Source organism: Dromiciops gliroides, chromosome 3 (assembly GCF_019393635.1).
Source record: "Dromiciops gliroides isolate mDroGli1 chromosome 3, mDroGli1.pri, whole genome shotgun sequence".
Classification (NCBI taxonomy): Eukaryota; Metazoa; Chordata; class Mammalia; order Microbiotheria; family Microbiotheriidae; genus Dromiciops; species Dromiciops gliroides.
In genome coordinates, this window is record NC_057863.1 from 570195127 (window position 1) to 570213963 (window position 18837).

The following is an 18837-nucleotide window of genomic DNA, read 5'->3' on the forward strand; positions in this document are numbered from 1 at the left end:
ATGCAGAATGAGAGGGCTACACACAGGTTAAGACACTGTGCTAAGGCACAGTGCTTGGCTCACGGTCAGTACTTAATAACTGATTTTCTACTCACTCACTTTTTCACTCAGTTATACAGAATGTCCTCTTAGGCTGCTCAGAAATGCCAAGTCATCTGCCAGCCCCCTTTGCTCCCAGACAAGCTTTAACATTAAACAAACCACTGTTTAAACAGTAAATATTCATGTGAGCCACTTGATTATTAAAAGCTGTAACAAATGCACAGAGCAAACGGGCTCACACTCTTGCTTTTTGCTAGTCCCATGAATGTTCTTCTTTTCAGCACCATGGCTACCACCAAGCAGCCATTCAGAAATGGCTCTGTGCATCAGGAAAGGTTTTCAAAGACATAGCTGCCGTGGTTCTGAACCTGATGGGGGCCCCTATGGCTCTCATGCTATGGCTTAGGGTACTATAGTTATATGGCACTCCCAACAACTCACCAGAACCAAGGCAGGTTTCCACTTCTGGTGACACGAAAAGGATAAAAATGAAAGACAAAAAGGAATGCCTTAGAAGGAAAAGAAAAGGGAAGTGGGGGGGGGGCAGAATTTTATTTTTCCTATTCAAAGCTCTCAATGGTCATGCTCTTATTTAGTATATCTGACCCAGAGTTCTGACAGTCATTTCTTCCAGGCTCTATGTGGCACACACTGGACAACTCTTCCAAGTCTCTGAGGAGAATGCTGCAAAGACTTCCCGCTTTCACTTAGAAAGCCACTTTCTCCTCTTCTTTCAGAGCAAGGCCATGCCTGCTGATTATAACAGCATCTGCAGTGTTTCCCCTTGGGCCAGAATACTGCTGTTTCTGTAGGCTTTCCTTTATGCCACTGCCATTTCCTCCAGTGACTTATTTCAGATGCAAACTGTTCTCCATTCTACTAGCCTTTGCAGTATTCATGCCGAAGGGGAGGCGGTGGCTGTCAAGGTTTTTGTTTGGTCCATTTCATTTTAAGTTCCATGTGTTTCATAGCAATTAAAGAAAATAGAAAAAAGAAAGATGTGAAATTTCATAGGACCCCTGAGAATTCTTAGTGAATTTGCTCCCAGTACAATGCAAACTCTTTGCAGAGAGGGGGAGTTTTCTTTTGTCTTTTCATCCCCTGTGTGCCTGGAATAGTAGGCATTTAATAAATGCTTGTTGAATGAACCTCTTTCAAAAAGGCCTGGGCTATCAAAACAAAAATAGCAATTTTGAAAAAAAACATTACTGTTTAATGTCTGAGAGGGAAATTAGTCCCAAACTGAAATCTCTCATCTGAAAAGCAAGATCAAGTAACCAATTTCTAGCCTAACTCATCACCTAAAAAGACCAGACACTGAATTTTTGATATTTCTAAAACAGAGTTCTTAACCAAGACATTAATAAAAATAAATGCTTAAATGAAAGAGCTACTGGGGTATAATCAGGCTGTTTCTTAAGGGAGATGTACTGAATTTTTTCATTTCTAGCTTTAATTAAAAAAAAACACCTCAAAGAAATGTTATGGAAATTTCAATAAAAGATTCAATTTAATTAGAACTGCACTTCACTTGTATGAACATGGGTTTCAAAAGAACCTCAGGGAATACCATATAAAATTTAGTTATGTTAGCTACAAAAGAAGGCACTATTGAAAAAGCGGGACTGGTATATTAGCTGTCCTAAACTCATTAGTTAGTTCCAAACCTGAATCACAAAAATGGTAGTCAAATAAGGTTCGTGTCACATCATGGCAACAGGATATATTCCCATTGACTGCAGGATCAGCTGCCTCCAACTCCTAGGGCTGCCCTCAGTGACTAGGCTTTAGTACCCTCACAGATGTGTGCTGCCCAGCTGTCCTCCTCCTAATGAGATGATGACTTCCATTTGATGGGAATTGTCCAGAGTGGACATGCTGCCTCATGAAATTGAGATAGGACACAGGCTATTTCAAAATGATGACAAGTTAATGGATCAAATGGCCATCCCAGGTCTATCATCCCTGCCCCGTGGTAGGCTGGGTACTTGTCACCAGGACTTCCAACACATTTCTCTCCTCTTACAGAAAAAAAAAAAAGGAAAAGGAAAAAGAAAAAGAAAAAAACCTTCCTCTGCTTCACAAAGACTGATATTCTGAAAAGATTCCTTGAAACATATTTCCTAATCCAATTCACAACATGGCTTAGTATATGGAGCACTGGAATCAGAAAGTTGAATCTAGCCTCAGATGTTTAATAGCAGAGTGATTAAAAACAAGTGACTTAACCTTTCACATCACTTTAATCCCTCTAAGCCTTTCTCATCTGTAAAATGAGCCTAATAATAGCACCTCCCTCACAGGATAGCTGTGGAGATCAAGTATATAAAGTCCTTTGCAAAGGATAAAGTGTTATGCAAATAAGAACCATTATTATTATTTTAACTAGTTAATATAGTGGGCTGGATTAAGAAAAAACAAACCACAAATAAAAAATACAGCCAGAAGAAAGGAAGTAAATGTCCTAATATACTCTGCCCCAGCCAGACATCTGGAGTGTTCTGCTTAGTTTTGAGAAACAAATTTTAAGAGGGACCCTGTGACAAACTCAAATGGATCCAGAAAGAAAATTGGACAGTGCAAGATCTGTAAGCCATGCCACACCATAGAAAGATTCAAAGAACATGGGGCATTTAGCCTGGAGAAGAGAAGACTAAGGTTCAAAAATGAGAGCTGACTTCAAGTACTTAAAAGGCTGACACATGGAAGAGAGATTGGGCTTATTCTCTCTAACTCCAGGGGCCCAATAAGAAGCAATGGAAAGCTGTAATAGGACCAGTATCTACTAGGGTTCCATCTTCCCCTCTAGTTCCTCCCTCAACCATCCCCCCAATATGAGGTAGGCTCATTTCCTCATCACCTCCCCAGCCCTAAAGGAGACTATATTGTTCCCTGGGACTTGATTACCTTAGAGGGCTAAAGACTCAAGCTCCTGACCCTTGATGTAGTTTCCTGGTAGCCTCTGGTCATATTGACAAGCTTCATCTTGTTGTTTGTCCTTCATTCATGTAGAGGACCATGACAGATGTCATGACTTGCAACAAATTGGATTTAAGTGAGGGAGGGCTGTGCAAGGTCACCAACCTCATTCTCTCCTCTGGGTCCAGTGACAAGATATACATCAGGTTGGTTTGTTTTTAAGGCAGTTGGGGTCAAGTGACTTGCCCAGGATCACACAGCTAGTAAGAGTCTGGGGTGATTTGAACTCAGGTCCTCCTGTCTCCAGGGTCAGTACTTTATCCACTGTGCCACCTAGCTGCCCTAAGCTTCACGTATACTTCAAGACATGATAAAAAATAGTTTACTAAGAACTCCAGTGCTTTGGATTTGGCAGCTTTCATAAGACCCAGAATCACCATACTTTACCCTGTGTAGACCACAGGCACTCCCATTATGGAGATAATGGGGCCATGACTCCCCAAGTTTAAGTGGAGGAGTGTTTTTCCTATGCTACAGCTAAGTAAACTTCCTTTTGTTTACTGTTGAATAACCTATGATCATTTGGCAGAGCCTGAACTAACAGGTTTTCTGCAGGAGTCAAGCCTACTCCTAACAAAAGCATTGGGTACAAATTCCAGGGCTATGGATTTGGCCCAATTTGGCCAATAAATATATATATATATATGTGTGTGTGTGTGCGCACGCGCGTGCATATGCATATAGATATATATGTATATATGAATACATATGCATGTATACATATATACATACAAATATACATATATATGAGAGAAATTATTATTTCTCATATTAATAACTATAACAATTGGGATGATGTCACCTGCTGGAGAGTTACTGTAGGAAAGCTCCACCATGAGGAGAAGGCGCCTGAGGGCAAGCCATGTGGTCAGTTCCTTGGTGTCAGGAAGTGACATTTGCTCATGGGTACTGTCTATCAAGCAACCAGCCAATCAACTTGAGGAGCCTCTCATTAATGGGAGGAGGACACAAAGTAGGAAGCTGACGCTGGCAGAGGGGTTTTTGCTCTTTTGGTTCCTGACCTTGCCATGGCAGGTCAGATGATGGAGTCTCTTAGAAATAGTTAGATTTTTACCTTTCTCTCTCTTCTTCACCAAATTCTTATTCTCTTTAATAAATGCTTAAAAGTCTAACTCTTGCTAAAGCTTATGATTTATTGGCGACCACTCATTAGATATTTTAGACAGTATAGCTAGAATTTTAGCCCCTTACATAACCAATTATTGAGATTAAGGTTTTCCCTTTCTACTTCCTGATTCAGAAATAAACCCCAGTAGGTTATTCAGTTGGTCTCTGAAGGACTGCTGATAAATAAGATTGCCTAAATCCTCACGGTATTCCACCCAACCAGGAGACCTTAGAAAAAAAGAATCCAGTCTAAAGTGAGATCCTGCCCTTCGGAAATAAGCCAGGGTCTGTCCTAGGAAACTTCCATTAGAATTGAGGGTGACCCAGTGAGGTCTGGGTAGAGATGGATTCTTTTGCCCAGATTGCTGGAGGTAGTTGAATCTCATTATTAGGTCACATTTTCTGCAGGAGGAGCTGAAGCCTTTTTGCCCACCTCCTCACTAATATGTCCACCCCCTCATTGATTGTTAACCAATCAGAATTGATTTCTGCCTTCATGGACATGGCCCTTTCCAAAGGCTTTTAAAAAACTCATTCTCCAGAAAGGGTTGGTCATTGACCATCATTTTGTTAATTATCCACTAGCCACAATTAATAAAACTGATTATTAATTATCCAGAAATGACGTCTCAAATTTTTATATTTCACAATATCTAACAAAAACTGTGGCTATGGGATGCTTGGTTAGGAATCAGGGAGTATGACTGTGATGTCCCACCCAGGATAAACTAACCATCTAGAATCTCATCACAGTGCAGTTAACTCAGCTTCTTTACCCCTCAGCTTCCTCTCCCCTCTGACTAGAGAGTGGAGCTCAAAACTCCTCCTCCAGCTTTACTTCAGAGAAGGTTGGAATGTGAACTTTTCAGCCAACTCTCCACTTTCTACCCGCAACTCTGCTTGGTTTGAATTTTGCAAAACATGATGCCCCTGCCAGGTACCCCATCCATTAATATTCCCTTCCTATCTTCCCAGACTTTTTTAGTTTGTTGCCTCCCTTCATCAAAAGGTGAACTCCAGCAGGGCAGAGACTGTCTTTTTTTTTCTTTTTCTTATTTATATCATCAGCCCTTAAGACAGTGTTTATTTATTTATTTATTTATTTATTTTTGGTGAGGCAATTGGGATTAAGTGACTTGCCCAAGGTCACACAGCTAGTAAGTGTCAAGTGTCTGAGCCTGGATTTGAACTCAGGTACTCCTGAATCCAGGACCCGAGCTTTATCCACTGCATCACCTAGTTGCCCCCAGGACAGTGTTTACTGAATTGATTGGAATCAAGGTGTGTAAATGGCCCAGATGCTAAAGGAACTTCTTTACAAGTCCCAGTGATCTTATTAGTCTCCAGAGCAAATGATAAGAACTAACCCCAAGTGGTATAGACTATTATTGTGAGAAGTGAACTTCTTGTTACTTCAAGTGTTTTATCAGAGGCAAGATGACTGTTTGTTAAGGAGGTTGTAAAGAATATTCCTTGCTATACTAGAAATCTCAGGGCCCTTCCAATTCCAAGACTTTCCCCAAGACCCTAGGCATTGTACCATGGTGTACTATGGCCCCTGATCCCAGAAGCTCACATTTGACAGCCACAACCACCCTGGCTGTCCTCCTTTTCTTTAGAAATAAATATTCATGGGGAGCAGCTAGGTGGCACAGTGGATAAAGCACTGGCCTCCTCAGATACTTGACACTTACTAGCTGTGTGACCCTGGGCAAGTCGCTTAACCCCCATTGCCCCACAAAAACAAAAACAAAAACAAAAAGAAAGAAAGAAGGAAATATCCAACAAAATACTGGATGAATACTTTTTAAAGTGAGTCAAGTAGGCCAGGGGAGCTGGAATAAAACAAATGAGTTTGGGGGGGGGGGGGCGGCAGCGGGGCTGCTAGGTGGTGCAGTGGATAAAGCACCAACCCTGGATTCAGGAGGACCTGAGTTCAAATCCGGCCTCAGACACTTGATACTTACTAGCTGTGTGACCCTGGGCAAGTCACTTAACCCTCATTGCCTAGACAAAAAAAAAAAAGAAAGACAAATGAGTCTCTACTAAATGGCCACTCACTAGAGTAAATCTTAATTGTTTTTTGATTAGCTGAAATGAAAGTACCACACTTTTAAGCATACAATTTTTGCAGAGTTTGAAGCTAATATTCATAAAGCATCTTTTGGTTCTAAGGGGTGAACACCAAAGGACAAGAATGATAACAGTAGACATTTAAATATTTGTGCCAAAATGGATCTTGCTTCACAGCAATATAATGAGATATAAATCATAGGTTTAGGATTGGAGGAGACACGAGAGGTCATTGAATCTAGCCTTCTTACTTTACAAAAGAAGAAAGTGAGGACCAGAAAGAAAACAGATCATAAATATGGTGCAATGGGATGATATAGGAACAAGAAATTCTTTCAATTATCTGGAAAAGAAAAGAAAGAAAGTGAGGACCAGGTTATTGTTGTTCAATCATGTCTGACTCTTCATGACCCCATGGACCATAGCACTCCAATACTGTCCATGGAGTTTTCTTGGCAAAGACACAGGGCTGGCTTGCCATTTCCCTCTCCAGTGGATTAAGGCAAACAGAGTTAAGTGACTTGCCCAGGGTCACACAACTAGTAAGTATCAGTGGTTAGATTTGAACTCAGGTCTTCCTGACACCAAGCCCAGTGCTCTGGGCACTGTGGCACCATCTAACTGCCCCTGATTACCAGAGAGGTTAAGTAATTTGCCTAAGGTTATTTAGGCCAGTGAAGGACAGAGCTAGGTTTCAAAGAGTATCCCCTTTTAACTGCTCCATGCCAAACAAACTATTTTTCTGTCTGAATTCTCCATGTCTCAGTGTGTTTTACACTTGTGGGAAGCCAGCTAGTTGTTAGTTAAGATATAATTTTTTGAAATTTGAAAAAAAAAAGGTGATCTTTAAAAACATGCATGATCAAGTAAACAAAAAAGGGACTAAATCACAAATTAAGCCACAAAGACCAAACTATTTGTACATTGATACAACTTATTTGCTCCCCTCTGTTCTATCTCTACGTATACTGCTCTTCTAATTCTGCTTTCTTCACTCTGTACTACTTTCTATTATTTGTCATTTTAAAGTTCAATAGTATTCCCTAAATATGAATTCATTCTCAGTCTTTGTTTTATTGGGGGGGGGAGGAAGATTGGTTTTACCTTTAAGTCAGTTTTGAGTGGGTCAGAAAGAACTCAGAATTGAGATAGGAGATAGATTCTGAATAGGGGGAAAAGGGAGAAGAGGCCCAAAGTGGAACAGCTGGTGTGTGCAAAGGGACAAACATAGTAAGAAAATTTCCTTTACTCCTTCTAAGGAAGCAGGCTGAAGAATAAGAGGCAAGGAGCAAAAGGATATAAGTATGGAGAAGTAGAAGAAGGCCTTGGTATGAAGGAGTATTCTAGAAGAAGGCCTCATTATAACACAGCTGATTATGGTAATTTTGGATAGGCTACAGTTCAATTAAAAACTTGCCATAAACCATATTGAATTTTTCCCATAGCAATCCTACAAAATAGGGAGTGCTGTCATTCTTTTTCACCGGGTAGCCTACATACTCCTTGAATTACACTGAATTTGGAATCTGAAGACCTGTGATTTCACCAGTGGGGATGCTCTTTCCACCAAGGTACATTATAGTCTGTTATAGAATAAAAGTTCTTAACATAGGGTTAACCTATGAACTTTAAAAAATACTTTAACTGTATTTCAATATAATTTCTGTTTCCATTGTACCCCTATGTATTTTAGCTTTTGCATTGAAAAAGTTTTCTGAGAAGGGGTCCATAGGCTTCACCAAACTGCAAAAGGGGTCCATGGCATCAAAAAACTTAAGAACCTCTACTCTACAAAATCTTTTAAAACTGTTGTAGAATAAGAAGGGTTAAATGAAATATCCACAGGTACATAACTAATGTAAAAGAGGCTCAATTGAAGCCATTTTCCTGTTTTGAGATGCAGCCTGGTGTAGGTAGCTCAGATCTGGCTTGAAATCCCACTTCTAACACCTTTTAGATGTCTAACTTTAAGCAAGTCATGTAACTGCTGTGCCTCAGTTTCCTCACTTGTAAAATGAGAAAGTTCTATCTGATGGCCTTTCAGGTTCATTACACTGGGCTGTGCCTCTCACAAGGATAAAAACAAATACAAGGGAGTTTAAAGGTTTTCTCTCTCTCTCTCTCTCTCTCTCTCTCTCTCTCTCTCTCTCTCACACACACACACACACACACACACACACACACACACACACAATGTCTTATTGGGCTGTAAGAAATGATGAGCAGGTAGATTTTAGAGAAACCTGGAAAGACTTCTGAGTGAAATGAGAAGAACCAATAGAACATAGCGACAGTGTGCAATGATCGACTATGACAGACTTAGCTCTTCTCTCTTTTTTTTTTTTTTGCAGGATAATGAGGGTTAAGTGACTTGCCCAGGGTCACACAGCTAGTTAAGTGTCAGAGGCCGGATTTGAACTCAGGTACTCCTGAATCCAGGGCGGGTGCTCGATCCAGTGTGCTGCCTAGCTGCCCCAAGCTCTTCTCAGCAATACAATGATCCAAGACAATTCCAAAAGACTCATGATGGAAAATGCTCTCCACATGCAGAGAAAGAACTGATAGAGTCTGAATGCAGATTGAAGCATACTGTTCTCACTTTTGTTTTTTGTTTGTTCCTTCTTTCTTGTGGTTTTTCCCTTTTGTTTCAATTCTTCTCTCACATCATGACTAATGTGGAAATAAGTTTAACGTGATTGTAATGTATAACCTATATCATATTACTTGCTGTCTTGGGGAGGGGAGGGAGAAAAATTTGAAACTCAAAACCTTAAAAAAAAGAATGTTGAAAACTATCTTTACACATAATTGGAAAAACAAAGAAAATACTATTTAAAAAAATAAAAGTCACAGCACATGGTCTAGTCTTTGTTAAAAGACTCCCGGGTTGGGGCAGCTAGGTGGTGCAGTGGATAGAGCACTGGCCTTGGATTCAGGAGTACCTGAGTTCAAATCTGGTCTCAGACACTTAACTCTTTTTTTTTTTTTTTTTAGGCAATGGGGGTTAAGTGACTTGCCCAGGGTCACACAGCTAGTAAGTGTCAAGTGTCTGAGGCCAGATTTGAACTCAGGTACTCCTGAATCCAGGGCCGGTGCTTTAACCACTGCGCCATCTAGCTGCCCCCGACACTTAACTCTTACTAGCTGTGTGACCCTGGGCAAGTCACTTAACCCCAATTGCCTCACTTAAAAAAAAAAAAAAAGACTCCGGGGGGAGTTCAGGGATCAGAGACCATACCTGATTGACCTCTTGACCTTCTGGAGGTCTCTTTTGGACACAGCATTCCACAGCTGCTCTATTTTCATTAGACAAGCAGCAACAATGGAAGGAAAGCTTCCATGTATTACATAAAACATATGCTCAGATATATTATATATTCATAGAGAGAGTGAGGCAGACAACAGGAGGGCAAGAGAGGCAGAGAACAAGCTGGAAGGAAGGGAAAGTTTGGGATTTATAACTCAGAGGATCCATAGGATTTAGGACTGGTAAAGATCTTACAGACTTCCCCAACCTCAGCATTTTCCAGAGGAAACTGAGGCCCAGAGAGGGAAAAGGATTTGTCTGAGGTGACCCAAATAGTAAATAACAGAGCCAGGGTCTGAACACAGGTCCTCTGATGGCAAGTCTGTTCTAATGCTGAGATATAATGGAATACAACACAATATAATGGAATTTCACTTTAGGCAGCTAAGTGGTGCAATGGGTAGTGCTAAGCCTCTTCTGAGTTCAAATCCAGCCCCAGGCAAGTCAGTTCACCCTGTTTGCCCCAGCCTCAGTTTACTCATCTGTAAAATGAGTTGGAGAAGGAAATGGTAAAACATTCCTGTATCTTTGCCAAGAAGATCCCAAATGGGGTCATTAAGAGTTGGACACAACTAAAAAATGAGTGAACAACAAAATAATAATACCTAAACTGAGGGGGCAGCTAGGTGGTGCAGTGGATAGAGCACCGGCCCTGGATTCAGGAGTACCTGAGTTCAAATCTGACCTCGGACACTTGATACTTACTAGCTGTGTGACCCTGGGCAAGTCACTTAACTCCCATTGCCCGGCAAAAAACAAACAAAAAAAACCCCTAAACTGGAATCAAAACAGAGAAAGAAAACTATACAAATATTCCTAATGAATACTGATGCAAAAATCTAAAATAAAATATTAGCAAAGTGACTACAGCAACACATCACAAAGATTATACACTATGACCAGGTTTGATGTTTATGTGTGGATTTATTTATGTAATGAGAGTTTGTGGACTGCCCAGTAGGTTGAAAAAGGAGAGACAAGGGGGCCAGCTAGGTGGCACAGTGGATAAAGCACCAGCCCTGGATGCAGGAGGACCTGAATTCAAATCTAGCCTCAGACACTTGACACTTACTAGCTGTGTGACCCTGGGCAAGTCACTTAACCTTCATTGCCCTACAAAAAAAAAAAAAGAAAAATGAGAGACAGGGACAAACCTTTATAAAATGCTTAACTTGGCCTTTTCTCAAGAGCTTTCTGTTTAGTGTTTCCTCCAGGGATTCTAGAAAATTTTGTCAGGAGGGAATATCACCCTTTACTTAATATGGCTAGTTTAGAAATTCTAAGCAACATAATGAAACCAAGGAGTACAGAACAGAAAGGGAAGACTCATTCAAAAGAACTGCAAAATGCATAAGGTACTTACTTGGGAACCACCAACCTACCAATGGACAATCAAGATCTGCATAGATACAATTACAAAATACTAATCAAAACACTGAGGGAATATTTAAGAAAACTGGACAAATCTTAATGTCAAAATTTACTTGGAAGACCCAGAAGTCTAGAATCCCAAAGAAAATAATGGAGGAAAAAAATGTAGGAATGAAGGAAGGCCTTGAATTAAACTATAAAGCAGTGGTCATCAAGATTATTTAGTACATGTTAAAAAATAGAAAAAAAATGGAACAGATGAGATAAAGAATCAGAAACAAATTCTTATCTAATGCCATATTCCACAATAAGTTCAAAATGACTAAGTAACAAATATCTTTTTTAAAATAGAGAACAAGATTGGACACCTGACATAATTATGGAGAAGATGGAGAAGAGTTCTTAATTAAACCAGGGCTAGAGGTGATCATAAAAGAAAAATATTGGATTAGATGTCAATTATGTGAATGTCAGGGAACTTTTGGTTAAAGTGGTGACATGAAAGATTATGGAGAAGCCTAGCTCTCCCTGTGCACTCCAGTAAAATCTGAAAAGAGCATTGATAAAGAACAATGATAAAGAAAATGGAAAAGAGACAGAAATAAGTTGTTCCATTCAGTCCAAAAGTACAAAGACAAGCCAAAAGCCAGCAGAGGCTGGGAGAAGGGCGTTCCCAGGGAAGCTAACTGAACCAGCTTCAGTTAATGAACCTGAAACCTGCAGGGCAATGGAAAAGGTATACCAGGAAGCCAACACAAACTCTAGGAAACAACTGAATCTAGTCATTGCTGAGAATTCTAGAGGGGGAAGGTTTTCCCACAACCCTCCGACCTTTTTTATTTTCCATTTTTGTCAACTTAGCCAACCTGCTAAATGAGATGAGGAATTTTAGGGTGGCTTTAATGGGTATTTATCTTATTGATGATTTCAACTATTTTTTTTTCATACAGCTATAAGTAACTTGGATTTCTTCCTTGAGAACTACCTGCTAATATCCTTTGACCATTTTTCAGTTGGGGAATTACTTCTTGTAAATTTGAATCAGATCCTTATACATCTTGCAAATGACACATCTGAGAAACTTGCCATAAAGATGTTTTCCCATTTAATTGTTTCCCTTTTAATCTTAGTCGTATTTATTTCTTTGTACAAACTGTATATCTTAACTTCTGTGAGCTTCTCTATTTGGTCATGAATTCTCCTGTCTATAGATCTGAAAGCTAATTTATTTTTGTTCCATTGTTTATTTGACCTTTTATATATTGGTCATTTATCCATTTGGAACTTATATGATGTGAGATGATGGTTTAAACACAGTTTGTGTCAGATTTCTGTGCAGTCTTCCCAGTAATTTTTGTCAAATAGTGAGACCTTGGGGCAGCCAGGTAGTGCAGTGGATAAACCACCAGCCCTGGATTCAGGAGTACCTCAGTTCAAATCCAGCCTCAGACACTTGACGCTTACTAGCTGTGTGACCCTGGGCAAGTCACAACCCTCACTTCCCTGCAAAAACAAAAACAAACAAACAAACAAAAAACAAATAGTGAGACCTTTCCCCAGTAACTAGGATCTTATGGTTTATCAAATACTAGGTTCTTTTGCTTCTCCTTATTGAGTACTTACTCTCTTCCACTGATCAACTGCTATTGATTTAACTAGTAAACTGGTTTGATGATTATTGCTTTGCAGTAAAATGTAAAATCTGGTACTTATGCCCCCCTCCTTTCCATTTTTTTATTCTTTTGAGATTCTTGACCTTTTTCCCTTCCAGATGACTTTTGTTATTATTTTTTATAGCTCTCTGAAGTAATTCAATTGGTATGACCCTGAATAAGTAAATTAATTTATATGGTATTGTCATTTTTTATTATATTATCTCAGTCTACCTTTGGGCATTTAACATTTCTCCAATTATTTAACCTTGTCTTTACTATTATAAAGACTGTTTTGTAGTTGTATTCATATAATTCTTGTGTATATCTTAATGGGTAGACTTTCAAGTATTTTATATAAAGTTTGTAGTAATCAAATTGGAACTTCTCTTTCTCTTCTTGCTGGGTTTTGTTGGTAATATACAGAAATGCTGTTGATTTGTGTAGATTTCTTTTATATCTTGCAACTTGGCTAAAGTTATTGTTTTGATTAACTTTTTTTGTTGGTTTTTTTGTTTTTTTTTGGTAGGGCAACGAGGGTTAAGTGACTTGCCCAAGGTCACACAGCTAGTAAGTGTCAAGTGTCTGAGGCCAGGTTTGAATTCAGATCCTCCTGAATCCAGGGCCTGTGCTTTATCCACTGTGCCACCTAGCTGTCCCTTGATTAACTTTTAATTGGCTTTCTAAAGTTCTATAAGTAAACCATTATATTATTTACAAAAAAGTATTTCTTTGCCTATGCACATTCCTTCAACCTCTTTTTCTTGTATTATGGCTATAGTTAATATTTGTAGTACTACATTAAAGTGGAGTGGTCATCCTTGTCTGATCTTATTGGAAAGACTTCTAGTTTACTTCCATTACATAAATGTTTGTTCTTAATTTTAGAAAGATAAGCCCTATCATGACAGGGCTTAGAAAGGCCCGTTTTTCTTATGTTTTCTAGTGTTTTTTAAAAATAGGAATGGGTGTTATATTTTATCAAAAGCTTTTCCTGAATTTATTGATAAGTGACTTTTGTTGTTCTTTTTATTAATATGGTGTATTTTGTTAACAGTTTTCCTACTGTTGAACCAACCCTGAATTTCTGGTATAGATCAAACCTCATCATAGTGTATAATCTTTGTGATGTGTTGCTGTAGTCACTTTACTTATGCTTTAATTTTTTTTTTGCTTCAATATTCATTAGGGATATTGGTATATAGTTTTCTTTCTCTGTTATGATTCTCTTTGGTTTGGATATTTTATATATATAATATATATAAATGTAACATCACATAACATAAATATATGTATAATATATATGTTATGTGATGTTACATTATATTATATTAAGGTTATATTTGAAGCATTTTGTAGGACTCCTTTTCCTATTTTTTCAAATAGTTTTTGTATTACTGAAATTAACTATTTTTTTGAAATGTTTGTTAGAATTTGTTTGTAAAGTCATCTGATCCTGGGTTTTGTTTTGTTTTTTCCCTTTGAGAGCTTATTCAATTTCTCCTTTCTTTTCTTTTTTGGTGGGGCAATGAGGGTTAAATGACTTGCCCAGGGTTATACAGCTAGTAAGTGTTAAGTGTCTGAGGCTAGATTTGAACTCAGGTCCTCCTGCATCCAGGTCTGGTGCTTTATCCATTGCACTACCTAGCTGCTCCTCTGCTTTTTCTTTTCTAATCTCTGCTCTAAAGGATGGCTTTTTGGATTAGGGAGTGAGATAATGTTGTGAAATAATGTTGTGAAATAATGTTGTGAAATAAGGGTGATATGAAACCAAAAGACAGCAGGGAATTATCTGGGCTTTAGGAAAATCACTTTGGTAATTATATGGAGGACAAATTGGAAAGAAGAGACACAGTAGGAAGACCAATGAGAAGGCTATGCAATAGTCCAGGTGAGAGGTGATGAGGTTATGAGCCATGGATTTAAATGGTAGCTATAGGAGTGGAGAAAAGGGGACATGTGGGAAAAAATGGAGATAGACCTGATAAGATTTTAGGGGGAGGGGGCTGGGCAATGAGAGTTAAGTGACTTGCCCATGGTCACACAGCTAGTAAGTGTCAAGCGTCTGAGGCCGGATTTGAACTCAGGTCCTCCTGAATCCAGGGCTGGTGCTTTATCCACTGAGCCACCTAACTGCCCTCTCCCAATGACATTTTAATCTGGTTTGCTACTTGGGAGTTTTGCAAGCATCCATTGGGACTAAATTTGACACTTCTCCTCTGCCCTAGGATGGTACACCAACTGAGCTTAGTATATATTTCTCCCCAAGCTATCCAACTTCTTTACACTTTCTGTTGGTGGCACTACAACTCAATCTCACACATTATAGTTACCAGAGTCATTGCTGACTCTTTCCCCTATCAAATTTCTCTTAGCCAATTACCCAGTCTTCTTGGTCAACTAGGTGGTATAGTGGATAGAGTGCTGGGCTTGAAGTTAGGGAAGACTGATCTTCCTGAGCTCAAATATGGCCTCAGACACTGAATAGTTGTGTGACCCTGGGCAAGTCACTTAACTCTGTTTGCTTGTTTCCTCATCTGTAAAATCCAGGGCCGGTGCTCTATCCTCTGCGCCAACCCCAGAATTCTAACCACTGCACTTCTAAGAAATTCTTTTCCCCTCTCCCTCTTTTATTTCTCTTTCCTTCTTTATTTTTCTATTATGGAACTAATGATATCCATAAGTTTGAAGTTCTGTGAAGCACTTCGTGAACCTCGAAACACAATATAAATGTGACTGCTTTTTCACCCTAATCCTAACCATCCCCTCAAGCCCCACTGCCTCATGCTGCTCCCCTGGGCCCCAGCATTACCCAATACTTTTGGCAGCTATGACGATTGATGATCCCAACAGATGTCTAAGGTCCGCTTGGTTTTACCACTGTCACCAATTGTTATCACTATTTAAAGCCTCTTTTCTAAACTTTAAATGGAGCTAGGGTTGGGGGCAGAAACAAAGACAGCAGTACATTTAAAAAAATAAATCATCCTAAAGAACATTAGATGTGACAGCCAAAACTGAGTTTTTATTCTGATTAGTCACTTGCTAAGAAATCAACTTAAAGTTGTCATGGGCTGTAATAATCGTCTCTTCTAACCTGTTACCACCATTTTGCCGAAGAAGAAACCAAGACTAGAGAGATGAAGTTTCCTGCCCAAGGTCACACAAATAACAAGTAGAAAAGTTGAGATAAAAACCCAGGTCCTTTCCAGGGTTTACTCTACTAGGATCACTTATCTTTTCTAGGTTTCAGTTTTCAACTGGAAAGTCTGAATGTTGGTAAAAATGGGCTCTAACCTTCTTCTAGCTGTGATGTCTATGATTCTATAACTACACAGTATCTAAGATTCCCCTCTCACATTTCCATCTCTTCCTCTCATCTTTCATTTTTGATAGTTGGTGATTCTAAGCAAGTACCAGGAAGAAATCGTTGGGATCTTTATGGCAGATATCATTACCTTATATTTCCCCCCCAAACTCTCCCCTTTTCCAGATCTCTCTAGTACTAAGAAAGTCCCCGCCATCTTTTAGCAACCCAGGCTCTCCCAACTTAGTATCACTTTAATTCCTCCCCTCACAAATCCAATCAGTTGCTAAATCTTATCAGGTCTATCTCCATTTTTTCCCACATGTCCCCTTTTCTCCACTCCTATAGCTACCATTTAAGTCCATGGCTCATAACCTCATCACCTCTCACCTGGACTATTGAATAGCCTTCTCATTGGTCTTCCTACTGTGTCTCTTCTTTCCAATTTGTCCTCCATATAATTACCAAAGTGATTTTCCTAAAGCCCAGATAATTCCCTTACTCAATAAATGGCACTGGCTCCCTATTGACTCTAGGATAAATCTTTTCATCTTTAACTCCTTTTAAAATTTAAATGATAGGGTACAGTGACCGGATTGGGTTAGCTAAATAGCTCTCTCAGGCCACTCCATTTCTTCAGTGAGTTGCCATCATCTATTGAATCTAGTTTAGATTTCTTCTGGCATTCAAAGTCCCTTGCAGTTTATCTCCTCTCCAACATTATTTCCCAATATGCCTTTTTAAATACCCTGTTCCTTAGCCAAACTCCACTACTCTTTCCTAAAAACACGACCTGTACTTTCCAGACTTTCTTAGGCTTTGTCCACTTGATTCCATCTTCCTGGAATGTCCAATCAACATGTATTTATCAAGTGTCTACTACATGGTGGGCATATCTTCTAGGTTCTGGGGATACAAGTGCAGAAAATGAAACAGTCTCTAGCAATGTAATACTATTGACCCATAAGAAATTATGAAGGAGATGGTTCCAGAGAAACCCAGGAAGGCTCTGTATGAACCAATGTATACTGAGGTGTGTAGAACCAGGAGAATGATTTATATGACAACACTGTAAAGACAAACTCTGAAAGGCTTTAGAGCTAGGACCAGTGCAATGACCAGGCCAGTGCAGAAGACTAATGATGAAACTGTGCTACCTGTCTCATGACAGAAAGGAGATAGGACTTGAGATGCAGAATGGAACAGATATTTTGGATATAGCCATTGAGAGAATTTGTTCTTTCTGTACGACTTTATATTTGTTACAAGGCTTTTGGTTTTCTGTCTCTCTCTCTTTTCCCCAAAGGAGAAGGGGTGCGGAAAGAGAAAATATATTTTTGTTCACTGAAGAAAATTAAGAAGAGAAGGTAACAGGTTAAAATTGAAAAATGAAGCTCTATCTAATAGAGATTTGCAGTTTCATATGCAATCTTCTTTCTGTTCTACTTTGTATGTGGAAATGCTATTTTTTGTGGTTTAAGTGCTGAGTAAAAAATAAATAACAATGTTTAAAATTTGAAAACAATCCCTACTTGCAATGAGTTTACACTCTAATAGGAGAGATAAGTGTGTATAATCATATATGCACCATGAAAAAAAAGTTAATACAGAAATATGCAGAGTAGTTAAGTACAAGGTAGTTTGGGAGGGAGGGCACTAGAAGTGGGGGGGGGGGGATTAGGAAAGGCTTCATCCAATAACTTTACGTGGAGATCTCCCCCATCCCCACCCCCTTTTAATCTGGATCTGGGAAATCACACCCAGGCCACACCTAACAAGTCAATTCCCAACACTAAAGCAAATTGGCATCTACTCCCTCCCTCACAGTTTTAGAAAGTTGCCTGGGGCACTGACCAGACTCACTCAACCAGTGTGTATAAGAAGAGGGTCTGGAATCCAGGGCTTCAGGACTCTGAGGCTCTCTCTACTACACTCACGATGATGCCCCAAATGTGGGTGCAGTGGGCAGGCTGGGGTGAGCTGCCTCTTTCTCGGCTGGCAGTCCAAATCTCCAGGGGAAAGAACCTGGAGCCCCACTGTGTTGGAGGCTCACTACTGGGGCCTCGGTCGGTGTTGGGGGAGCATGGTAAAGGGTCTGGTCTCCACGGTGGGGGAAGGGATGGTTCTGGTCTCAGCGCCGCAGCATCCCGCGAGCGCGCTAAGTAATGAAGGCCCCGGAAGGAAGAAGGGATCGGGGCCGGAGGCTGCAGGACCCTACCCACTTACCAGCGTGAAATGCACCAGGGCGTCATAGCAGAGCCAGACTAGCACCCAGCGGTCAGCAGAACTCGCCCCGCGGCCCAGACGGCTGCCCAGTGCGAAGCCCGCCGCCAGCTGCGCGGCGCACAGGAGCAGTGAGCCGGCAGCCTCCGGGCTGCTCAGCTCCGCAGGCCACAGGGTCATCCTGGCCAGCCCACAGGGAGTGAGAGAGATGGCGAGGCAGGAGCCAAGGTAGAGGCGGGGAGGAGCGAGCCAGGGAGGCTGCTAGTAGAAAGGGACTGGGAGAGGAGGAGAGAAAGCCTGCCCTAAGAAGTCCGCCCCAAAGGGGAGGGGCGCGGGGAAGGAGAGGGCAGTAGGGAGGTGCAACGTGGGCTCCGGGAAGGGCCACCTTTTCCCCCTTTGTCCTCTCTTCTCCCTCCCTCCCCCCAGTGGAAAATCAGGCTTCACCTTCTTGCCCGTTTAACCTTTCAGGTTCCTTCCCACATTGTATGTACTTTGAAGAGTTCAGTAGGGGTGGGCAGGGGAGAAAAAGTAGTTTGGATTTGGGGTTTTTTGTCGTCCTTGCTCGCACTAGTCCTTCAACAGAGTCGACCGCCTTCCAAAGCTCCTTTTCGAAGGTGACGGTTGCGTACGGGTCTGCAAGGACGCTAGACAACTCTATGGGATGGATGAGATCTGGCAATGAAAGGGCTGGGGGGGGGGGGGGGGAGGGGGGAGGGAAGAGGGATTCCTCTTGTTCTTTTTGGTCAAACCAGAGG

At 40.5% G+C, this 18837-nt stretch overlaps 1 protein-coding gene across 1 annotated transcript in view; it reads right to left on the minus strand.

The window, feature by feature from the left end:
• The window catches only part of EBPL (EBP like), a 42122-nt gene extending 23756 nt beyond the window's left edge, over window positions 1-18366 (minus strand). Inside the window, exon 1 of the mRNA XM_043991339.1 lies at window positions 18086-18366. Coding sequence (XP_043847274.1) covers window positions 18086-18262 — 177 coding nt within the window. The 5' untranslated portion in view covers window positions 18263-18366. The remainder of the gene's footprint in view (window positions 1-18085) is intronic.
• Window positions 18367-18837: the final 471 nt, after the last annotated feature.